At 37.3% G+C, this 26,173-nt stretch overlaps 1 protein-coding gene and 1 pseudogene across 3 annotated transcripts in view; one reads left to right on the top strand and one right to left on the bottom strand.

Moving 5' to 3' along the window:
- JHY (junctional cadherin complex regulator) overlaps positions 1–26,173 on the top strand; it is a 108,307-nt gene continuing 82,134 nt past the window's right edge. For both annotated transcript variants that reach the window (XM_081037732.1, XM_081037731.1), the window contains exons 1-3: positions 1–82; positions 2,444–2,859; positions 16,164–16,680. In XM_081037732.1, coding sequence (XP_080893858.1) covers positions 2,534–2,859; positions 16,164–16,680 — 843 coding nt within the window. In that variant the 5' untranslated portion in view covers positions 1–82; positions 2,444–2,533. The remainder of the gene's footprint in view (positions 83–2,443; positions 2,860–16,163; positions 16,681–26,173) is intronic.
- On the bottom strand, positions 25,183–25,669 carry LOC308492569 (transcription factor BTF3-like; annotated as a pseudogene). The gene has a single exon. The product of its transcript is annotated as a transcription factor BTF3-like (transcript).

Genomic DNA, 26,173 nt, shown 5'->3' with positions numbered 1-26,173 from the left:
GGGGACGGGCGGGCCGGCGGCTGCGGCGGCGCAGGAGGATGCGGGGCCGCCGGCGTCGCGGCGGCGGCGGAGCGACGGGCAGGTGACTGGCGGTTGCCCCCGGACCCGGCGGGCGGCACGCCGGGGAGGGGCCGGGAAGGGCTGGGACTCGGGTTGGGGATGGCGGGAGACGTCCCGGGGGAGCTGGGTCGGCACAGGGAGAACCCAAAGGCGCCCGCGCCCGCAGCATTAGGGACCAGGGCCGGAAGGGCGGAGCGCGGCCGAGGCGGGGCCGGGGTCGGCGCCCAGACCCCCGGAGCCGTCGGGACCCGTCACTTCCCGGGCCTCAGAACGCCCCTCGCTGCCCGGTCTCGTCCCTCAGACACCAGGCAAAGGGAGAAAAGCAACTGAACACCGACGGGGGCAGCTCCTGGCCTGTTCCAAAACACGGCCCAGTTTTCAGTACCACTCATCTTGGTGAGCGCAGGCAGGATTCCTTTTCACCCCCCAGAGGAAATTCGGTTCTCCCAGTGCTACTGGACTAGACCCAAGGTTAGTTCTTTAGGGAACTGGCCATTTCTCCTTGGGAGATTTGTTTGCCTTTCTTGGTCAGAAATTTCAATGGAAAACTGTTGTGCCACTAGGGAGCCACTTTCATGACATTTGAAATGCCCACTCTTTCATTTAGTTAAGCTACCAGCTTTCCCTCCTTTAATCCCATGCTTTTATAAAACCGGACCTCCACGGAAGACCCAGCTTTTGTGGCTTTGCTCTCTTTATACTCTCCCAAACTCCATTAATATGTTAACAACAGAAGTATTATCTTCTATGGACTTTTAAAATTTAAGTTAACTCCTAGGGGCGCTAGTCTACCGCATTTAAGAAAAGAAGGTAAATTGAAGAGACTGAATAACTGCATAAAGGAGCAATTCTACATTGAAATATCATTATTTTAAGCCTTTTCTTTAAGTTCCCTAGTACAACGACTTGAACCTTTCAGTAAAACTGATGTTTAAAAACCTTCAGTTACAATGGGCTAGCACTTGATGAATTTGCTGCTTTCTAAAGATATACAAAAAAGCAACAATTAATCAGCTTGTCAATATTAAAATAACACAGTAGAATGAAATAGATGTATTTTTAAAATAAGAGACTTAATATAGCAAACCAGTCTGTACAGTTAGACAATAATGTTAGTCCACCAACTGAGACAACTTTGAATTAAGAAGAAAACCAGTTCATATGTATTTAAATATGAATGTTACCTTTTGTCTGCTTTGTTTGTTCAAGTGCTTTCCTCCAAGGAGTTGATGCTGTTCCCTTGGAACCTTAGCAACAAGATCAACATTATAAGCAATGCTAGGAATAAGATCGTATTATTTTATTGAAGTTAGGATCTGCCAAAACAACAAGAGCAAGCCCTTTAAACAAATTTTACGGTAATCTGTGGTGGTGAAGGTTTCTGTTATCTGAAAAAAAAAGCCATAAAGGCAGTGAGATAGAAGACAGAGGAAAGAGAAATGCTAGGTGGAGATGAAAGGAGGCACAATCCAAAAACATCATCTCCTTTCAATGTGATATGAACTCAAAGCATCCTTTCCATAAACCATCTTATTGGTCTTTATAACCGCACTTTGAGAAAGGGAGGAGTCACTTGGAATGATACTCTTAATGGAGTTAGAAGAGACCCAGCTGTCACTCAGGCCAATCTCCCATCCACCCTACACCCCCAGGACAGAGGCCTTCCAGGTAGGTGGCCATCTAGCCTCTGCTACGAATTGCTCAGTGGCGGAGTTCACAAAGCCTCCAAATCTTTGGTTGAATAGTTTTTAATCATTTTTTTTTCATACTGCTCTGAGGTTCATCTCCATGTAATGGCCCCCTAAACTACGCATTTCTATTTAGTAGCAACCTGAGTATTAAAAAGTCTTCCAAATGACGAAGCCAAATGTAGGTCTAGGAACAAAACAGCTTCTCTCTTTACAGTTCTGATTATGGAAACCACACTCTTCCCCTCCCTCCCTCCTTTGTTTTCCACAAGGTAGACCATTAACTTGTTTTTCTCTATCCATGAATATTACCGAACAATGATATATTTGAATCAGTGCCCTGGGTATTTGAAATAAGGCCATTGAAGTCCTGTCCATAATTACCACTTGGCTTCCAGGACTACCTATCACAGGCCCTTGGAAGCTGGAAAAGGAATGTGCTTCTGTACAGCCATTTGATTTCCTCAATGAAGCTGCCCTCAATTACTCAGGCTCGTTAGGAGTTCTATGTCAGATGTATTCCTGTAGAGAGAAAAACACAATAGTTTTTCCAATAGACCATCCTCACACACACAAAACGTGTACACGAAAGCCTGCAGATAGTTTAACAAGGTTCTTGTACTCATTTAAATTTTTAACATTGCAATTAGAAAGATTTCAGTAGTCACAGAGTAACATAAATATAATTTTTTTAGGTAATGCTTTTGTGAACCACAACTTTAAATATTCAGCCAACTACTCCTATCAACAAGAGTGTCCCTGTTAAATTTTGTATTTTTTTCAAGATGAGTCATAGTAAATTAATTCCCAAGCTCTCTGTTCAATCTCCTGTCCATCATATCAACTTAAAGTTTCAGTCCACAGAACCACCTTTTAAGAAAGAAGACTTATATCTGATTTCAAAAGACTCCTTGGAATCTGATTCAGAAAGCCTCACTCAAGAGATTAAGGCCCTATCTGAACTTGAAGACCTAATCCAGGACAACAATATGGAGCCTGACAGCTTGGAGGAGGATAGCTTGAGTGAAACAGAAGAGGAAGCAAGCAGAAAAGCAGCTGAGATGGACAGCAAGGACAACCTCCATACCCAGGACAATGCCACAAATAACAGGTAAGGAACTGGCTTGCCTAAGATAACAGTGATTTCTGAAATGCGTTGCTAAATAATCACTGATACTGTTCCAAGTGAGAGCAAAGACAGGCCCTCATAATGAGCACCTTGTAATGTGTGTGAGACAGGTCTCCATGCAGCTAGGGACACTTTGGAGATAGGTTTTTTGCCACATTCTTTTTAACAGTATTTAAAACAATATGTGAAAGACGAAGAGAAGTATTAATAAAGGCATTTGCTTTTCTTATGCTCCTTATTTCCTGTCCATATTTCAAGTGTCTCCACTACTATGACCTCACCTTGGAGAAATCTCAGAAAGGCTGGTATAGAGGAGTGCCATGACTTGGAGTCAGGTAGTCTTGATTCTGTCCAGGTGCTGCTGTTTAGTATACTATTTGGAGTAAGTCACTTAACTGTTTTGCATATCACTTTTCCTCACCTGTCCAATGAACCAGCCTGCCTATCTCCCAGCATTGCTATGAATGTCAGTAAAATACATTCTGGGAGTACAATCCTACCTGAGCTAGTAGAGGTCTACTTCCCAGGACTTATAGAATCATATAGAGTCAATTTCTAATAGTTAGTGCTGATGGGGTATTAACTTTATGCTATGAGCCACGAAAAACTATAAGAGAAAATAAATTAGTGCAATATTACTCAGTTTTAATGAAAATATAAATGATATGTTAGAGTATACAAGTTAAAAGCAATTGATTCGAATGGAGTTTAGTGTGGTGAAGTGCATACAGTCTGAAACAGACCATCGGGTTCAATTTCTGCCACTTAGTAGCTGTATGACCTTGGCCAAATCTACGTAATCTGTGCTTCAGTTTCCTCATCGTAACAATAGATAATAATAATGATTACCTTATAGAGTTTTTGTGATGCTAAAATAAATTAATATATATATAAAATACATAAAGTACTAAGAACAGTGACTGGTTCTTTGTAAGTTATATATGTATCAGTGGTTATTTTTTAAATTAGGAGTGAAATATATTGAGGCAAGTTTATTGGAAGGCCTAGAACTTGGGCAGGCAGGGTTTTGGAGACAAGGTAAGATTTGGAAAAAAGAACAGAATTAGAGTAACGTATGTGTCATATTAATGATCCCTGCATAATAGCAGAGGGTCTGTTCTGAGCATAGGGAAAGTGGACTGAATAGGTGCTGTCATGGAGTGCAACCAGCCCACACCACACACAGAACATTGAGCACAGAACTCAAATGACTTGTCCCAGTAATACAGTCGTAGCATGGGCTTGTGTGGAAGCCAGAATTTGAGCCCAGTCCTGAATCTTTTCCCTCATTTCTTCTTTCTATCCTTCTTTCTTTCATTGGGAATATCGAGTTGAATCAAGCTCGTATGCTTTGTAAGGGATCTCAAAGTACTGTACAAGTGATAAGTGTTGTCACCAAGGTGCAGACATAGTGATGGGGGCAAAGGAGGGGCTCAGGAAGACTTCGGTCAGCCAGACACACTGACGAGGCTGGGTTGGGTACGCCAAGGAAGAGGGAATGCTGGTTCATGGGGAGGGAAGCAAAATGAAGCAGTGTTTAAGGAACTTTATTCTGCAAGCTGGTACATTTTGAATTAGAAGATAAACACACAAGGACAAAGGGACTACCAGGCAGTAAAATTCCAACGATGACAACTATAACAAGAACATCTCTTTTTAAAGGCCTATCTATAATTTCACTTCATTCTTCATTGTAACCTTGCAAGAAAATGCAGTTACATATTCCCATTTTATAGATAAGGAAAATGAGGCGAACAGAGGTGAAGTAACTTGTCTAATATCATAGTACTGTGAGAGGATGTTTGTTATTTTGCTATTGATGTTGGTTTTTTTAATTTTGACAAAATTCTAACCTATAGGACAGTACAGAGAAAAGTGCTTATAATCCCTACTGCCATATTTGTTTCAGATATATTTTTTAAAAGACATACGATGTTACAGATAAAGTTTACTTGTTCCCCATCTCAAATCCATACCTCTGTCTTCCTCCTCAGAGATAACCAATACATATTCTTATGTCGGTGTATATCCTTTTTAGCAGTCTTTTATTCATTTGCATCATAGATAATTTATATCAATAATGAAAGAATTGACAGGGCTTGGTGACAGATTAGATATGATGACTGAAGAAACAAGAGAAGCTAAAGATTATTTTAAAGTTCTAATAACAATAGCTAGCATTTAAAATAGAGTGCTTATCATGGACACATCACTGTGCTAAACACTTTACATGTATTATTTAATCCTTATCACAGCCCTGGTAGGTGGACACTATAATGATTCCATTTTAAAGGTTGCAGATGAGGTTTAAAAAAGGTTATATTATACCCATTTATTGTATCTAGTAAGCAGAAAACTCAAGCAGTCTGACTCTGCTTTAAACCATGTTTTTTATTGTAGTTCTAATCTAAGAGAGTCATAGTCTCCTGGGTAATAAGTAGTAGCAGTTTTATTTACAGAAATGGGGGCATCAGAACGGAAAGGTCTTTTGTGATGGTAGGTATTCTTGTCTGTACTCTTAAGATGAAGAAACCAAGGCAAGGATCCATTAAGTGACCTCATTTCCCCAGTATTGAGTTTTTCCTTTTTGAGTTGATGCTCAGGGACCTGACTTTAACCTTGCTGTTTACTCAAGACAATGTAAATACCACTTAGTATATTTCAAAATAAAGACTAATACTTACAAATTGAAATATATATATATATTTACATATATATATATATTTAAGGAGGTTTCATAAAGTTCTTTTATTTTATAAATCATTTTCACACACACACATATATATATATACATATATACATATACATATATATATATATATATATATATATATTTTTTTTTTTTTTTTTACCTCACAGCAACATGATGAATTTTGGAAAAACACGTGATTAGTATCCCTGTTTCATAGCTAAGGAAACTGGCGTGGAGAGGTTTAAAAGTGGCACTAAATTACACAGGTAATAAGTGGCACAGCTAAATCTCAAATCTGAGGTTTCTACTCTTAAGATCTTGCTCCTTCTCTATATGAAATCATTCATGAGACTACTTTAATTACTATAGCCTGTAATGAATTTTGTAGAAATAAGATCATCAGAGCAGCTGTCTGCTGGGACTTGGACATGGTTTCTATACAGTGAATCCTTGTTGAGATTGTATAAAAAATATATTTTTAAAAGAGAATAGTACGTACGAAATCAAAATTATGGTTAGGGCTTGTTCTTCTGATTCAGAGTTCCTTAAAAAATACTATTTTCCTTAGATTGATTTGCCTTGGAAATGTTTAATGGTAGATGATAATCTTCAGGGTTAGAATGGGTTATACCCCTAGTAACTGTTTGGCTGTATAGTGCTTCATACATTGAACATTAGGAGGACCAATTCTCCACTACAAAGGAAAACAGAACTGAAGCATTTAGCCAAATAATGCCCCCCAAATATTATTCAGGTGAGTGTTTAGTTATTGGTCCGTTTCTCTGCCTCACTTTAGTATGGAAAGCTTGTCTAGATGTATTGTTTCTTGGATCTGAATTTATAAGCCGTAAGTAAACAAATTGATCTCAGACTCTCAATATAAAATTAAAGTAGTCTTTCATTTCTGCAAGATATATGGCATTCTGGGAATTGTAGTTCAAAAAATTAGTCAGTCTTACCTTAAAACCAAAGAAAATCTCTTTATTCTTCCTTTTCTAAACACTTTTAAAAGCCTCCTGATAAATCACTTGAGCCCCATTCTTAATGTTTTGATGTTACTAGAACCTCCTCAAAGCAATTACTCCTTGTATTTCACCAAAGTCAAGCCATAGTTCAATGTATATGGATTAAAGAAAACCTTTTACTTAATGGAAATTGGAGCAGAATTGACTGTAGTGAATAAATCAAGAGAGGAGAGAGGATCTTCACATGATAATCCTTAAACCCCACTCCAGAACTAGCCTTATGACCCTTGGCGCTCACAAAGAAAGAGATCAATGTAATTCCTAGAGCATTAGAAATAACCTCTTCAATCCTGGGGCCTTCTGAAACCTTATATGTTAAAAAAAAAAAAAAAAATCAGAGAGCAGCAGTACAGTACTTAGTATATGTGTTTAATAAGATCTTGTTTATAAGAATACGTGTACTCAAATATAATTAGCTACCATTTGTAGAATTATTTGCTTTCTACATACTATCTCATTTACCTTACAAGAGCCTTTTAGATAGGTATTATTATCCCCATTTTGCAGATAAGAAACCAAGGCTCTGAGAGTCGTGTAGGTGTAAGTAGTTACTAAGAGGCAGAGCCTGCGCCTGTAATTATAAGCAGCTACATAGGTGATCAAGAGCTGATTGATAAAAAATTCAATTTTAATATCTAACAAATATTAAAGATATAATAATTTTAATATACTAAACTGAGGCCTGGGTACAGATGCATGTAAAATTATAAATTTTATTAAAATAATACAAATATTTAAAGGCTACTCTGCCCTAAGAAGAAATAAACATTAATTATATTTTACTTCAGACAGCAGGGTCATAGTCTATATTCCTCACACTTCTCCTGGGAAACAGAAACGTTTTCATTCATTGAGGTCTGCAGATGTCTTCCTCTCATCACCTGGCAACCATAGCCTTTACAAAAGATCCCATATTCTGTCTAATAAACCACCTTGTGCTAGAAATTACTGGGTGGGAGAAAGGCATGATGAGGAATTATTAGTTAAATTGAATATTTAAAATTGTCTGAAAGTAAGGAAGGGACTCAGTAGTAACAATCTGCATTTTTATTGTTTTGGGTGGTATATAATTTTTCCTCTTAAATGCTTTCATATACAGTGTTTCAGATTAATAATACAAGAATCAGGTGAAGCATTGAATGATGATTTCTAGGACATAAATAGCAGTACTGGATAACCAAAATCAATAGTGGGTAAGAACCAAAACTCAGCATTTTCATTATTCCTCAAATTCTCAGACTGTTTTGTAGAACTCATTGGAAATATTTAAGCTGAGAATAGACTACTTTCTCTCGTAGGTGTAGAGTTTCTCCCCCCCACCCCCCACCTGGTTGGGAGCATAAAGACAACACTTGAGGCTAGGTCTAATATTCTAGTATTATTAAGAATATTCTGAGAGTTCCTAGCAGTCAACATTCATCCATATTCATTTCTTTTGTCTTTATTAGATAGATTGGTTGGCCAATCTCTTCAAATACATTACACTACATAGTACCTTGTTCTAGGGGTTTCACAAAGCATTTTAGGGATATCTACTGGCATTTTAGTTATTGATTTCTGGTCACATGGGAATAGTTATATTAGGGAAGTGACTTTTTGCCATAGTTATTTGTCATTTCTGTTTTATGTTCATTCATTTGCTCACAAATTCTGCTGTAGTTAAACCCTAGCTTCTCAGAGCAGGCATGGTGCCATCATAACAGATGAGCAGTCAGAGAAGGAAGTATAGAGTGTGCGAGGGCATGAATTGTGTCTATTAAAGACAGAGTCCCCGCCAGAAATGCGAAAGCCACAGTGACTCCTGGGGTTTATGGCCCTCAGAGAACGACCAGCAGCAATTCCTTTCTAGCTTATTTCAAAACAGGGATGCATTATTATGGTACAATAAGTAAATAAAGTGAGTTCGAAGCCTCAAAGTGTAATTCACATTTATATCACCTGCAATCCTGTGAGTTCATTAAGAGGATTAAGAAGATTGTAACCAAGGGATCGTTTAATTCATGCCCTTTACTGTTTTCCACTCTGCAACAAGTTTGAAAATATAGGAAGCTTTGCTTACCATAAATTTTTAATGTATTGAATTTAAACTAAATGCTTTTGCCAACACTTAATATACCTTGCCAAGTTTCACATGATAAGCCCAATTCAGTTAATAAAATAGTGGATTCTTAGAGCCGTTCAGTCCATTCCCCTTATTGTACAGAAGAGGAACCTGAACCCTAGAGGAGTTAAGAGACTCACTAAAGTTCGCATAGCTTGGTCAGTGGCAAAATCTGGACTAGGACCCAGATGTCAAGACCTGTCTGTCCATTGCTTTTCCCATGACATCACAGCTACCTTGCAACTCCAATGCTATTGTTATCTGGATTTAAAATACAAGAAATTCAGAAAGGATAAAAAGATTAAATATCAACATGTAAACAGAATAAGTACAAACATTAAAACCATTCGAATATTATAATGAAAGTCAAAGGCTAGAAGCAAAAGCCTCTTCTGTACTATACAGGAAAAGCTGTCTGTTTTTCATGTAATAAAGGTAATGAAATACCTTTTTTTTAAAGATTTTATTGGGGAAGGGGAACAGGACTTTATTGGGGAACAGTGTGTACTTCCAGGCCTTTTTTCCAAGTCAAGTTGTCCTTTCAATCTTAGTTGTGGAGGGTGCCCTTCAGCTTCAAGTTGTTGTCCTTTCAGTCTTAGTTGTGGATGGCGCAAGGTCCAGGGGGCACAGCCCACCATCCCTTGCGGGACTGGAGGAATTGAACTGGCAAACTTGTGGTTGAGAGCTCACACGCCAACCACCTGAGCCATCTAGGAGCTCAGCGGCAGCTCAGCTCAAGGTGCAGTGTTCAATCTTAGTTGCAGGGGGCGGAGCCCACCATCCCTTGTGGGACTTGAGGAGTTGAACCAGCAACCTTGTGGTTGAGAGCCCTCTGGCCCATGTGGGAATTGAACTGGCAGCCTTCGGAGTTAGGAGCATGGAGCTCTAACTGCCTGAACCACTGGGCCGGCCCCGATGAAATACCTTTTAAAAAATAAAAAATAAAATAAAATATAAGAAATCCTATGTAAGAAAGTGTAAACACCTGAAAATTTTATGAATCTGGGTCCCTGACTCTTAGCCCTTTTATCTGGAAAATGAAAAGAACAACCAAGCCTCTTTAATCTGGCATGAGCATTGTAAACTCTCACTGAATAAGAGGAATTATATTTCTAAATACTGTTTCATACAGCATTTCTCTTGTGAAGATGCAGCCTTTGTTTCACATAAGATTATCTTAAAAGAAGTGAGGTACTAGAATCTTACATTGCAGTCACTAACATGCCCTCTTTAGACATTTTCATTTAACTCACAGATTGTCCTTGAATCAAGACTGGTAGTAACGAGTCTAATAAATTGGGGCAAATATCTGGTTATTTTACAGCCATAAACCTGTTGTTAAAGAAAAGAAGGGACTTTAGTTGGAATTATCCAAATTATGTAATCACTATAAATAAAATTCACTAGATAACAATCTAGCCTTTTCACTTTAGTGTGTTTCTGTGGATAGTCTTTAGCTTTCAGTTCATTAAAACACCTGTTTTCTATTAAAATGTTTAATTTTGTTCACAGAATAAGTGTCTGCATTAAATGAAATTTTCTGGATTGTAAATAACCACCCCAAAGCATTCCAGTATATTTGTGGAACCATTTTATTTCATACTTGCAAAGGTGATTTTTAATCCTTTGGGTTTATTTCATTTTATTTACTTAAAAGCTGTTGATATAAAGATTAATATGAGCATAGAATTCAGAAATCCTTGGAAACAATTGTCAGCTTTATAGTTCTAAAGAAGCATTAAAAACTTTACACTTAAACAGAAATTGAATTTGCTGTTCATATGCATAAAAGATTTAATGGCATATAAATTGGCAATAATTGTTCTGTTTAAAAGGATTAAATCAAACCTAAATCAATAATAACATGTGCATTTTCAATTTAACCGGCTACTTAAAATAAAGTGGCAAGTAAATAACTGCTAAATGATTAATAGCAATGCTTTTATTCACCTCCTCAACAGGCAAACTGGCCAGTTATTGAATATTTTATTATGAGTGCAAAGGATGTTAATTGTACTAGAAACATGCTCTAATTTTAGTAATTTTTTGATTGAATATTATACTGAATATGAGGCTCTTCATTAAATAGAGATTTTTATTTTGTTTGAAGTTGTCACAGTCAGTCCTCAAATATGGTCCATTAAAGCCAGCAAATATCATGGCGTGTGCATCTGAGACCACCCTCCTCTTTCTTTCTGCATCCAGTTCTAGCCCAGGCATCTGAAGAGGCAACCTGGCATCTGTTGTCTGAACAGTAACAAAAGAGTTGCGTACTCATTGTCTCATAACCTTTCTATCAAACAGGGAGGGAAAGAGGTGCATGTTTTGTGTGCGGATGATTACTGATGAAGGAGCACTTCACACTCATTTTGTTCCAGTGTGTTGACCTGGACCACAACACACAATTGAGTTTCTTAGCATACAAGCTTAGTACAATGAGGTTCTTTAGTATTATGTTCTATTTCAGCCATTAGATTCGTTTCTGTGAAGTATTACAGCTTTCCATGCTCATGATTTTGCAAAATGTACCCTCCTATTTGTTTCAACATATGATTTCCATTTAGAAAAGGAAGAGAGGGGATATTTTAAGATAGTCATTGCAGGTGTAAATGGTGCACTGTAATTAGTGCTCTTTTAAGAGACACGTTTTCCGATTTTATCTTGTATATATACATCATTAAAGTTTCTCTTTAAACAATTGGTTCGAAAACATTTTTCTCAGCCAAAGCAATTCATTTTGTCTGATTTGTTTCAAAATCCTCTGTACTTTCTAGGTTCCACTTAAAACATCATTCTTTCCTGTAGTGGTTTGATTGCTTCTACATATGGGTATTTAAGAATGGAAATTTGTTGAGGCTGAAAATTACAGCTCTTTCTGAAGGTCTAAAGTAATTTAATTCTCCCAGTTTTATCTTCCACATCATCTTTCAGCAGTTCTTAAAATATTTCATCATGTGGAAACACTGACATTTCTTAATCCCATTTCCTAAATCACACTTCAAACAGATTCTCCATGATGCCTAAGTCATGGTGAAAAATTGGATTTTTAAAGATGAGTGTTAATTTTTTCAGGCCACTAAGTTGCCACTTAGTGCATCACAAGAAAACTTTGTGCCCTAGAAATAATTTAATCCCTGGGGAGAGAAGAGCTCTTTGAGATCCATCAGCAGGAAGCACAATACACAATGTTATGTCACGGCAACTAAAGGTAACGTACAGCAAGCTAAGACCAGTGACAGCTCACTGACAAATGCTTTCATAGTTTGCCCTTATTGGATCCTTATTCTGTGTCAAGGACATAGTTCCAAGCATTGGTGTGTATCTATATACATATATATATACATATACATATATCTCAACCACACTGTAAGGTAAATACTATTGTTATCCCCATTTTCTTGATGAGGAAACTGAGGCACAGTTAAATAACTTGTCCCCTGCTTACACAGTAACTGGTAGCACCAGGAATTGAGTGTAAGCATTCTGATTCCAGGATCCTTACTTATCCTTAGACATGCTACTATACCATTTCTCAGAGCCAAAATCCTCCATATTATTTTTCAGAGAAGCAAAGGACCATGGAGATTTCATATGATTGAGGAAGGTCTATAACTATGACTGTAGACGTTATGCCATTATCAGCTGGTACTGATTAAATATGATGACCAGTCTGAGTGCCAGTTTTTTTAGTATTACTGCAGAGATGGAAGTCAAAAATTCATTTCCTTTGATCATTGAAGACTACCTTTTTTTTTTAAATAGTGGACATTCCTCAGTTATTGATTCTTTTGTGAATTTATCATAGGATCATAGAACAACAGATTTGGAATCGACTTTGAAATATTATTTAGCAACTGAACCTGGAAATAAGAGGTTAACATATTTTCAGTGATAAACAAGGTTATGTTCTCCTATTTTAAATACCCATAATATTCTGTATCCCTTTATGTATTTAATTTATTACTTGATTATTACAGTTGGTGCAAAAAGCTTGTCTTCCCCACTAGCAGGTAAGATCCATCAGCCTGCTTCTGTTTTGCTCACCAGTCTATCTTCAGTGCCTAGTACCTGGGGAGCTGCTTACTACACATTCGTTGACTGGCCAACTGACTGACTGATCTATTCACTGACTTACGTAAGGCAGGCCCTACGACAATGCATGCTTCACTACCACCTATGGGAACCGCTGCAAGATACAGGGCAGTTTAATGGACAACAGCCAGGTCCTGGGACAGACGACCAGGGCCCCACCTGGTACAGACTATACTGGGCCTACCGCTTGTTAGCTCTGTGACCTTGTAAAAGTTATGTAAGCTCTCTGAGCCTCAGTTTCTTCATCTATTAAATGGGGGTAATAATAGTACCTCCCTCATATGGTTGTTCTAAGGAAAAAAACTGGAGATTCACTATAAGCATTGCCTAGATCAGCATGCAATAATATGTGCAATCTTCCCAAAGTCAGCACTCCACATCCTACTCCATGACTAAGTAGCAGAACAGTGATCCCCATAGGACGTGTCACTTTGAAAGGTTGCCAACCCCTGCTTTAAAAAGTGCAAAGGATTGCCTGTTCTAAAACTTTCTGAAAAAGACTTTATAGCCTCTGTAGATAATTCCTTCCAAAAACCCATCACTTTGGCTATCCAAAAGTATTTCTCTTACTAACGTCTTTGCTCCCTAATTATTTTTGCTAAATAAATTCAGAGTCTAAAGTTAACTTAGTTAAGCCAAACTTCTTCACAGAGTTTACAAAGCCCTTTAATATCTCACCTCTGCTTAACTCTGAGCTCTACTCCTCAACCTTCCCTCCTCCCACCCAACATTTTATCTGCACAGAATTTGTTCTTGGAAAGCACCATGTTCTCTCTCCCCTCCATTCCTTTTTATGTGTTGTTCCCTCAGCCTGGCTTACAGTTCATGCCCTTCTTAGTGTTAGGCCTCATAGATGCCATCACTTCCTTCAGCAAGTTTTCCCTGACTTTCCAAGATGGGATGGGATGTCCCTCCTGCTTCCTGATGGCCTCATCAGGGCCCTCATCAGTCCAATGAGACGTTGCTTGTTGCTTGTTTCCTTGTCCGTACCCTCACTAGGCTGTGAGTCCGCCACCATATCCCTCTAGCTTGTTAAGTGCTCAGTAAATGTCTGTAGAATCAGTGAGTGAGCAAATAGATGAGGAAAGCTAAGTTCTGTTGAGTCCAGCAAATGAATGAATAAGTAGAGTTAAATTTACTTTTTCCTTCCAATATATCATGGATACAATGAAGTAGCACCTTCATTAAAAAATGTTTCATATTTCTGTTTATTCAAAGATATAATTGAGGCACTCCTTAACCTTTTATTCCCTACCTAAACAACAGCAGTTGAATCTTATGTTTAACTCAGTACAAGATAAACCCTAAACTCATTCACTAATTTGATCTAATGCAAGAAGCTTTTCTGCATATTTAGATTCTAATTTACTACTACTATTTACTACTAATATCTAATGCTACATTTGTGTTGACTAGAGTACTTTTAGAATCATTTATTTAAGAAACACTTACTGACTTTTCTGTCCACTGCAGAGGGCAGAGTTGTAGGACAGAGGTTAGGGAAGAAAAGGTAACCCTCAGTCCCTCAGGTACCCACCACCTTAATAGGTGAAGAGACAAGATCCCCATAGTGAAAAGTGAAATGAGCACAAATGCAGAACATTAATTCATGTGTAATGTCCCATTTTAATCCTTCTGGAAGAATAGAACACTACCTACAGACTTGCCAGAGAGAGGAAACACAGTCATGATCAAGCCCCTGCATCTACTGCCAACTTGCAGGGAACAGAGGACAGAGGAATAAGATACAATCCTGAGAAATAAACAGAGAAAATGTAATTTATCCCTACGTACAGATGAGAGAAACAGCTCGGAGATGACATGGTCAGCCAGCTGATGCACAAACACATAGTGACGGACCCAGAACTTGAACCCAGATCTGTTTAGTCCCAAGGCCAGATATGCCCTGATGGATCACTCAGTGCTCCTAAGACATACCCAGCGACCCTTAGAACCAGGTGAAAAGCAGGACCAAACAATACTGTGCATTCACGGGATGGGACATCACACAGAAGAAGCCTCATCAAAGCTCCAGAGGCACGTGACATCATGGTGTGTAGGGAGTGGTGAGTCACATGGTTTGATGTCCAGTTTCCTGACAGATGTGAACCCTTTCCAGTTGGCATTTTGCTAGAGGAAATTATCATTTCTCTTCCCTTGATGGAAAAGAAAGAGCAGCCTATTCCAAAAAGTTTTCCATTTTAATATGTGAACTGAAAAAATTCAAAATGACAATTTATCAAGACATAGGAGTTTTGGCTTTTTGCTCTAGGTTTTGCTTTACATCAAATCAAAGAAATCTAGGTCCACATTAAGAAGAGTAAATTAGCATTAAGGGCACCATTAGTTTGTTTACCCAGCACAAAATTATGTCCCCTGTAAACGGGAATATCAAATAGCATAAAAAGCCTAGGTGATTTACATTTCCTTTTTGATTAGAGGATTGCATCTACTGAACTCAAGGAAGGAAAATCTCTCCCATTTAGCTTTTGAAGATCAAAAGGGCCATTAAATATGCCATATTACCAGCATTTTTTTTTTTTTTTTGGTTAAGACTAAGAAGCGCTTTACAAATTGAGATTGCCATGGGGAAAAGGGAAGACTTTATTTGGGGTCATATGCACTGGTTATGGATGACTTCACTTCCCTCAGTCAGGACCATATGCTTAACCTTTTATTCAAATAGGACTGTCCTACAGCTTACGGTGCATGCTGACCTGTCTACTGAGTTTTCTGTGCATAGACCTGACAACCAAGAGAGTAAGAACTAAGAGCTTTTCAGTGAGCCTCCTTTTGGTTCTAAACCTTGGGGATCTTTCCATACTACATTTGATGAAATCTACAATCACAAAATGAACTGAAAAGTAAAATCGTTGAAAAGGAGGATGAACCTATGTAGGTATCAGTCAGGATAAAGCTTGCTTTACCCACACTTCAAATGGAGCAGATTGAGGCAAATATCCAGGTGACGATCACATTTACCTTCCTAGATAAATAGTATATATATGACCAACTAAAGTGTGAAATCAGTTTTATCTTCTCCAGCTGAAATACTTATGGTGTGCATAAGTAATAGCATTCCTTGAACCACAGTCATTCACTGGTTTAACATTATAGACATTGTTTTTCAGTTGTTTTCTGGCATTTTGAAATTATCCGTTTTTATTCCATCAGTAAACTTAAATAATTAAGAACTGTTTTCTTCTTATGTGTAGTATGCAGCCCTAATTTGAGCCTGGGATATGTCTTTAACATATCAATAATAAAAATAAAATTATAAGAGAAAGATTGAGATTGATTTAGAATAAAATGATCAACTAAATATAATGAATTTATCTTGATTAAGTATTTAACATCTCTTTTCTGCTTTGGGCAGCCAAAAACCAAAAGAAGACAAATATTCAGGTCTCCGATATGACCCAAACTGGAAGAATAAGAAAGAGAAAGGGCTGTTGTTGACTGTGGAAGCATTGCCAGAGTCTGCAGACGGCTCTATAGAAAATCTGACTGTAGATCCTCTCTACCCTTCCAAGGAGACTTCAATGGAACTCTCAGGGGGAAAAGGCGAACAGAAAAAGAGCCCACAGAGCGAAGCCTCCTTACTTGGTAGTGAATTTTTAAGCCCAAACTATGAGCGTGGTGCCCATGACAGCAAGCAGTCTTCAGACCTGAGTGACAGTGATATGGAGAAGTCGAGCAATCTCTCTCAGTACTTGAAGAGTTCGAGTTCGCATAATGAGGTTTTCTTGCCAGGCTCACGTGGCCCTCGGCGAAGGAAGTCCAAACAATATTTTGTGGAAAAAAACAAGCTGACTTTGGGATTACCCACTCCTAAAATGGACTCTTATCTTCAACTTCACAATAAAAAAAGGGGGGAAACTCACTCAGAACAGGTATGTAACAGCTACTTAAAAATCTCTTCTGAAGCACTAAACTGGAATTCGCCTTTGTTTGAAATCGCTGAATAGCACTTCCTTTGGGATAGTGATGTCATTATAACAACCTGGCTGAGTAAATCAAATGCCCCTCTTTGAAGAATGAGGGGAATTAGTCCACAAATTCTCAAGAGCAAAATAAGTCATCAATAATTTATTGCTGTAATTAAATTATTATCTCCAAAATGTTTCCATTCAAAGAACCACAGGATTTTTTTTAAAACCACATACTGCAACAGATAAAATATAGGACTGAAGGTTTGATTACCTGTGTCGGTTTCCTTTGGTTCCACCACAGCACTGGTTTTCATCCCCATTAAATGCCCTCAACACATTGGCGATGACATGACACACTCAGTAATGGCAGCTCACACACACAGTGATTCTCAGTCAGATTCTGTATGCTTTTGGGTGTTAGTGGGATGGGATCAGGATACAACATGGGGTATTTTTATTTATTTTTTATTTTTAATTTTTAATTAAAATTTATTGGGGTGACAATGATTAGTAAAGTTACAACATGGGGTACTTAAAAAATCCAAGTGATTCTCTTGCCTTTCCAACCCCCATTAATAATAACTACACCGTCCTTTAATACCATATGCAAATGTCCTCCCTTTCTCATCCAATGGATTCAAAACCTATTGGAACCAGTAAACTGAGTTCTATTTCATGGGCGCACATAAAGATCCTATCAGCCTACCTCCTATTAAATATGTCCTTAGACACAAGAAAAGAATGTGGCTGTATCAGTGCATCCAACACACTTATTGGGGAAACAGCTTGAAATTCATTATCTACTAATGTGTGGTCATTTTCAAATATGAATGAAAGGTTATTGCATTAAGTGAGGATGCCCTTAAAGCTATTCCAAATCTAAATTGGTATTATTTAAAGTGCTCTAACTTGTTCTAACCTGTAATTTCTGATGGAACAAGAGAGGTGGGATGAATATTTGTGATTATTTCTTTTTTTGATTCAGAAACTCCTTTTATAGGGAGCCCCCTTCTAGTTGCTAGACATGGTGCTGCCCAATGAATTGCTTAATAAAGCCAATTAGATCTTCAAATTTAAAAAAAGGGGGGGAAAAGAAACTCTTTCTATAGTTGTAAAGGATTATGTCACATCTTTGCCTTTGTAACTTAAGAAAACAAAGAAATGGATGTAGTATATTTGGCTGAATTGTCAAAACAAATTCTTAGCTGAATTCAAGCAGAGTTTTCAAGAGTTTGACCCAATTTTAGATGTTTAATGTACATTTTTGTTTCATAAAACATATGTGAAATTTTGAATTTTGATTGCTCACTTAAAAATATAAATATGTGAAAAATGTTATAGCTAGTTATTTCTCTCAGACTAGGATACCTTTCATTATTTTAAAATGTGTTGTCAAAAGAAGCTGATATTGAAGGAGAGGCAAATAGGCCAGAATAAATATATTTTTAATAATAAAAGGGAAAAGATTTATTGTAAGCTCTTTAATTACTGATATCTTAATAGCTAATTTTTTTTAGTAGTTATAACTTAATTTACTAAACAACATTGGGAGGAGTTGATTGTCAGTGATTCCATAGCATAGTTTTCATTATGCCAAGGAGGAGACTTTAAAGCATTTTAGGGTTGCTGAGTCTTTAAGCTCATGAATTATTCTTTGGCCACTTCTTCGTCCATTTCTTTCTCCACGTTCAGATGTCTAAGGGCTGATTGCTAATTGTATTCAAAATTGTTTCTTAACCATTTCCAACATATATTTCCTTCATCTTTACTCCTAGGCTTTTTAAAAGGATAGAAATTAGTTTGGCCTAACAGTGATGTGATGATGTGTATAACTTGTTTCATTGAAGTATAGTCAGTAACCTAGAATGATATGTTCCTTCAAATCTTTAGTTATATATGAAAGGTGTGCAAGTCTTTTCTGGCAATACAGATTATATATTCTCTTATTGGCAGGAAATAAGCATTGGACTTATTTTTAATCTTCATAACTAAACTAACACACCTCAATAAATATATGGGAAATGAGAAATGTATGTCTTCCATTACCTCCAAACTTTATTCTCTTTAGTATTACTTGAAGTTTATGTGAGGAAAATAGTTTTTCCAGAGCAGTAGTTTGAAATCCTGGCTGAATGTTAGAATCACCTGAGAAACTAAATTTTTAAAAAAGTGATTCTCAGCTCCATCCAGACCAATTTACATCTCTAGGTGAAATCTTGAGCATCAGTATTTTTTTTTTTTTTTGAGCATCAGTAATATTTTTAAAAGACCCTCAGTTGATTCTGAGTGAAGCCAGGTTTGAGAAGCATTGTTCCAGACAGAGCAGAAGTTCTCACCCTTGACTTCACATTGGAATCACCTACAAAATTTTAAACAATGCTATTTCCTTGGCCTGCAGCTTTGAAATTCAGGTTTAATACATTTGGGGTGCCCTCTAAGTACGGAGAATTGTGAAAGCTCCCCAGGGAATTCTAATGTTTGGCCAGGATCGAGAATCACTGATGTAGAACAGTGGTTCTCCGTCATTAGCGTGTACGCATATCAGAACCATTTGGAGTACTTGTTAAAACAGATTGCTGGACCTAACCCAAGGATTTCTGAGTTAGCAGGTATAGGGTGCGGCCCAAGAATTTGAGTTTTCAACATGGTTCCAGATGATGCCACTTCTGTCAGGCTCACACTTTGAGAATCACTGATCATTTGCTTCTCAAACTTTAAAGTGCTTATGGTAAGATCCTGGACCACCTCAGGATCTTAAATACAGACTTTGGTCCAGTAGGTCTGGGGTGAGATTTAAGAGAGTGCATTTCTAACAAGCTCCAAGGTGATGCCAAGGCTGCTGGTACACAGACCACACTTTGAGTAGCAAGGTGCCAGAGTACAAAGAACATAAAGAAAGCATTTCTCAGAAACCTAAAGCAAAAGTTGGGTAAGTGAGTACCTACAGAGCTGTGATGGTTTTAATGGCTGTTAAGAGTATTCCTTTGATGGGCGAGTAAGAGGTATTATGTTAGAGGTGGCAAGTTTTAGATTAAGCAGCATCCTTTTGGAAGTTTTCCATATTTGAAATCTCTTTTCCCTTTTCTAATTTATTTGAAAGAGTCTTATAACTAGGAACATGGAAAGGATAAATGACATCTATTGTTAAATGAATGCATGATTGTTAATTACCATTACACACAGCCAAGAAAACCCAGCTTTTTAACATATTGTTTTGTTGCAAGCTCCCATGCCCAGTTGAATTAATTTAAGGATCTTAAGTAGTGTATTGTATTTAGGAAGATTTGAAAGTCTAATAAATTTATGACATCCCAATAAAAATGTCAACAGGATTTTTTTAAAAAACAAAACTTGAAAGCTGATTGTTAAGTTCATATGAATAGTAGGCATGAATAATAAAGTTCTGGCAATTAATAGTCATGAGAAAATATAGCCCTACTACATAGTATGTTATATTACAATGCCACAATAATTAGAGTATGGTAATATTTAATGCATCTGCAGACAGAAAAACGGAAGAACAGAACAGAAAGTCTGGAAATAGCACTAAATTTCATATGAGGATATATGATCTGAAACTATAATTTGATAAAGGCAGTATCTCAAACCAGTGAGGAAATTAGGGTCATTCAACTAAACAACTGGATAAGCCACCTGGAGAAAAATAAAGTTGGACCCATACCTCATATCATACAAGAAAAATTCTAAATGGATCAAATATTTAATTTTTAAAAATTTAAACCATAAAAATGGTTAAAACAGGGCCGGCCCCGTGGCTCAGGCGATTGGAGCTTCGTGTTCCTAACTCCGAAGGCGGCCGGTTCAATTCCCACATGGGCCAGTGGGCTCTCAACCACAAGGTTGCCAGTTTGATTCAAAGGTTGCCAGTTTGATTCCTTGAGTAGTGCAAGGGATGGTGGGCAGCGCCCCCTGCAACTAAGATTGAACACGGCACCGTGAGCTGAGCTGCTGCTGAGCTCCCAGAAGGCTCAGTTGGTTGGAGCGCGTCCTCTCAACCAAGGTTGCCGGTTCGACTCCTGCAAGTGATGGTGGGCTGCGCCCTCTGCAACTAAGACTGAAAGGACAACAACTTGAAGCTGAACAGCACCTCCACAACTAAGATTGAAAGGACAACAACTTGACTTGGAAAAAAGTCCTGGAAGTACACACTGTTCCCCTTCCCCAATAAATCTTTAAAAAAATGGATAAAACAGGAAAATTCCCCTATAATCTTGAAATTATTTAAAATCTAGACTCTATAAAAGATTGATGAATTTGACTACATAAATATTAAAAACTGCTGCAGGAAAAAAGCACAAGAAAGTCAAACTATAAAGAACTGGGAAAAATATTTCTAATTCATATTGTAAACAATACACTAATATCTCTAATTTATAAAGAGCTCCTAGAAATCAAAAAGAAAAAAAAGAGCACTATTCCAATATATAAATACACAAAAGATATGAATAGATAATTCACAAAAAAGTTAATAATTATGGCTGTTAAACGTATGAAAAGATTCAATTTCAGTTATTATAAGAGAAATGCACATTAATACTACATTGGGATTCCATTTTTCAACTATAATTAAACCAACAAAATTCCTCAAGTTTGAGAAATCCATAAAGTCAAGCTGGTGAGAGAATAAATTAGTATAACCAGTATAAATTAGTATAAATTAGTATAACATCTATTTAAAATACAAATACATACACTCTAAGAAAATAAAGTGTAATGGGTAAGAGTGTAGGCTTTGGAGCCAGGTTGGTTGGCACTAACACCTGCTTGGTCTCCGACCTTGGGAAGGTTGTTTTACCCCTTTGTGCTGCAGTTTCCTCATCTCTAAAATGGAGATAATAATAGTTATTTCCTCATAGGATTATTAAGAAGATTAAATAAATGGGTTAATATATACTTATATGTAGAATTTTAGATCAAAGCCTAGCTTATAGTAAGCACTATATAAGTGTTAGCAATTATTATTTTTGTTTGACCCAACACATTCCTCCCCTAGGAATTTATCCTAGTTACATGTGCAGTTTTGCAATAACTCCTGTAAAAGATTATTTTATAACAAAAGATTAGAAAACTCCTAAGCATCTATTATTTGTGGAGTACTTAAATAAATTATAGTACACAATATTATACAATAAATTATAGAATCGTGTACAATTCTAGCTGTTAAAAAATTGAGGATGTTCTCCATCAACTGTTATGGACAACTTATCAGGATTTATTATTAAGAGAAAAGAATAAAAATATATATCATATTTGCTTGGTATGCATAAAGCACTGTGAAAGAATACATATAGATGGCTAATTGTAGAGGGTGGAGAGGGAACAGGTGGGAGCACAACTGTTCACTTTATACCATTTCATAGCTCTTATTTTTTAACTATGCCTATGTATTTACAGTATACAACATTTTGTAGGAACCCTTATAACTTCATGCCTCGATTCCTCAGGGTCACCTAAATTGCATTTTTTCCTTGTAAATAATGGCTCAGAATAGAACCATTGATTTTTAAATTCAATTGCTCCACAGTCCTTTGACCATTTTTCACAAATCTGTTAGTAGTACATTAAAATGCACAGGAAAAATCACCTTTGAATATATTATAAGATCTTAGTCACGTGATGTGTGAAGCAAGAACTCATGTAAAAACCAACACACACTAGAGGGCACCTAAGTATCACAGTTGGCCAATAATTGCTGGTGAATAGTCAGTGCTTACTTTTATTATGATTTCTTCAGTAGCCAGAAGTTTTGTCTGAAACTCATTAGAATTTGAATCCATTTATGATCTACCATTAAAGGAAATTGTACCTTGAAAAATGATCTACATTTCTATCTTGATTCCAATGTGACTTTGAAGGCTGATGATGGTGAAATTTAATATGGGCTCAGAAAAGAGTAGTAAGTACTTTATACATGTTATTCTTTTCTTTCGTTGTAATTTCTTGGAAAGAAATCACAGATACTTTGCAGATATGTATATAGAAAAGTTATTCAATCACCCTAGTCTTCAAGACAAAACATTCCCCATTCTGAGGATCAGCACCCCTTTGTGGTTGTTGCATCAGGTCAGTCAGCCAACAAACATTTATTGAGCACCAGCTATATGCTAGGTATTCTCTCCAGTGCTAGGAATGTAACAGAAAACAACATGTACAGAGCCCCTGTCTTGAAGAAGCTTACATTCCAGTCATATGATACAGGCAAGAAACATGTAACAAAATAATTTCAGGTACTGATAAACACCTCAAAGGAGACTGAATAAAATTTACTTAATAAAGTACTGAGGGGGGTGTAACTGGGATGCTTAGTGCTTTTGGAAGGGCTCTCTGAGGAGCTATTATTCAAGTTGAGACGTGAATGGATGAGAAAGAGAAAATTATGCACGCCAGCTCTGGGGGAAGACAATTGGTTTGCCCTAGATGTCATAGCAGTGTTTTCTCACAGGAGGCAACATAATGTTATACAAGAAAAAATAAAGCCAACACAAAACACTGGTTTGGTAGTAAGACAATCATGGTTAAATCCTGGCCCTTTAACATACTAGGAGGTAGCACTTACTAGACATTTGAATAGGTGACTCTCTAAACCTTATCTGCTTCATCTTTTATATAGGGCAGTTTCTGCCTTGGAGAGCTATTGGAAGAATTTATACAAAGCTTGGAAGAATTTAAACAAAGCTCCTGACACATGGCACACACTCAGTAAAGGGGAGCTATTGTTGCCAGTGGGCATTCTTTTAGCTATAGGAAAGGAAAGGAATCCACTCTGGGAATAGACCTTTCTAAACAGATTATTTTTTCCAGGCTACAGTGTCTCAAAATGAAAGGGATATGATTTTAGGTAGAGTAAGCACAAAGTGTAGCCAAAAATATAGCATCTATATACCCTAGTAGCCCATTCTACGGTGTGATTCCCAAAAGGCTGTCTACAAAGGGGTATACGTAGGCATATCTCATACTTGCCATGCTATCTCTCAGACTCAAATTCTCAGAGTGATACACAAGGCCCTTCATGACCTGGCTCCTTCCTGCTGATTTAGCCTCATCCTTTGTGGCTTTCCCCTTGCATACTCTGCACTAGTCATACTCTGGGAACTCACAACTCCTAGACCCCAGTGTTTTGCCTGGGTCTCTTCATGCTAATGGACCACTCTTTCAGTCTTGTTTGCTTCGGACAACCTTACCTTCCTTTGGAAGTTCAGCTCAAAGGCCTCTCTGCCTTTATGAAGACTCTAAATATCCTCCTTCCCACTACCTTCCTCATACCTGCAACATCCACCATAGAACCTACTACATTGCACTATTTTGTTAATGTGTCTGTATGTATTTACATGACTCTGAGCTCATAAGGGCATGGGCTGACCCAGAGGCTGTCATATAATAAACCCTCTGTAAATTTTTGACGAAGGGATGTGATTGTTAAATACTTTTTCTTTGGTCCAGAATTTTATTATTTTCAAAATGAAAAAATAAGAAAGACTAACTGGAGCTTGTGCTGTTGACTTAAATACTGGAATTAGTCATCAAAAGATCTGATTTGAACCCTATTATTGGAGCCTTTTATTATTGTTAGTAAATCACAAAATCTTGCTAGGCTTTTTTTTCTCCATTAGAGTGAAGTTACAAATATTTGCCTTCTACCACAGATCCAGGATTATGGGGATGACCAAAGTAGTGTATGTGAAAGTTTTGTGTAATCGTATAGTCCTGTATAAATGTCATTATTTATTATTGAACGTTCGATTTGAATTTAATCTCCTACTGCATTAGATTAATATCTAAGTGATATATTGCTTTCCTTTTCTGTAGTTTTGAATTTAGTGAAACTTTTGTCTATAAAATTAATCTTTACCTTTTTTAATTATGATAATCTTTTTCTAATTATATTTGGTTAGAAACAGAAATTTTTTAATAGAATTCTTCTAATTTGCTGGTGTTCTCACCTTTTCTATTATACTTGTAAAAATTATTCTACAAAGTGAGTAATCTGTATATGTTTATTGATTTTTAGATCTCTCTCTCTCTCTCTCTTCTCTCTCTCTCTCTCTCTCTCTCTCTCTCTCTCTCTCTCTCTCTCTCTCTCTCTCTCTCTCTCTCTCTCTTCCCTTTTGCAACCACAAAAAGAACACCTACTTACGACAGCATAATTCAAATTGAACTTTATGGAATTTTCAATACATTTCTTTCTTTTTTTTTTTACTAGGCAAATAACTTTATTTCAAACTTTTTTCCCCAAGCTTCTTCACCTTAATTAGCTGCAAAGAATAATTAGTGTATAAGTAAAAACTGAAAAGAGCTGCAGTGTCCAAGGGCCTTAGGCTTAAAAATATTAAAGATTGAGGTTTTATCAGATCCATGAACAAAATTTTAAAAAGCAGTTATAATATAAAATAGCAGCTCCCAGTAACTTCTTCAAGTTTTATCTTCTTCGGAAGTTGACTCAATTCAGTTTGCTTCATTCTTGGAAGCCTCATCAGAATTCTCCACAAGATCTGGAACTTAATCATCATCCTCTCTGGTGGCAAGCAGTGCTTTTCCATCCGCAGATGGTTTGGGCAGAGCTTCAGCTGGTCTCCTTAAACTAGTCAGACTGTCTGCACCGAGCTGGTTTAAGATGCCTGGTAACATTTCTGTCAGCTGCTTGGTCTCAGTGTGGCCTGTGATAGGGAAAGTGTTTGCTGCCAGAGAGGCTTGAACTTCAGGGTTGTTAAAGTGGATCACTTTCCTTGGTTTGTGAACATATTCACCTCTTCGATACCAGCGATATTGTTTACCCTTAACTTTTTAAAGGAGAACTGAAGTTTTTTTTATCATCTGTTGTAACTATTCTGTGAATCACCTTCTTCTTTCTGCGAGCAATTCCTTCCCCACAAATGCACACTTGTGTCTGAAGTTTGGCGAGTTTCTCCTGGTTCATGCTAGTTTCTTTCATCTTTCATCTTGTGGGAGAGGAAATAGGGCTGGCACTCAGGGGGTTTGGGCAGACCAGCTGAGAATAAATGCACACACGCGGGGGCGCAAGATGGCAGCTCTTCAATACATTTCTTAAGGCATTTTCTTTTATGCACTATTCAGCACTTAGTTGCTTAACTACCAATGTGCATGATCTACAGAGTGATACTTCATTAATTTGACATTACTGATAAGGGATCTATGAAAAGAATACTTTCCACGTAACTAAAGCATGCCCTTTCCAAAACTAGAACTCCAACATAGTTAATCATTTATAAGGATAGCTTTCAAAAATGTGCCTAGCGTACCCGATAATTCTGCACTATTGTACCCAGGCTGTATTGCACTGTTCTAATATAATCAGGAGCCATGGTGATGGGAATGATTATTTGCTTCTTTATTAAATGCCCCAGACTACTATGAGTCTGGAGTCATTTTTGTAGCTGTCAGTGTATCTGCTCTTCAGGACCTTCTGACAAGTGGG

Source organism: Rhinolophus hipposideros (genome assembly GCF_964194185.1).
Source record: "Rhinolophus hipposideros genome assembly, chromosome: 24".
Taxonomy (NCBI): Eukaryota; Metazoa; Chordata; class Mammalia; order Chiroptera; family Rhinolophidae; genus Rhinolophus; species Rhinolophus hipposideros.
The sequence above is the reverse complement of the archived record's forward strand: the minus strand, read 5'-3'. Positions and strand labels throughout refer to the sequence as shown.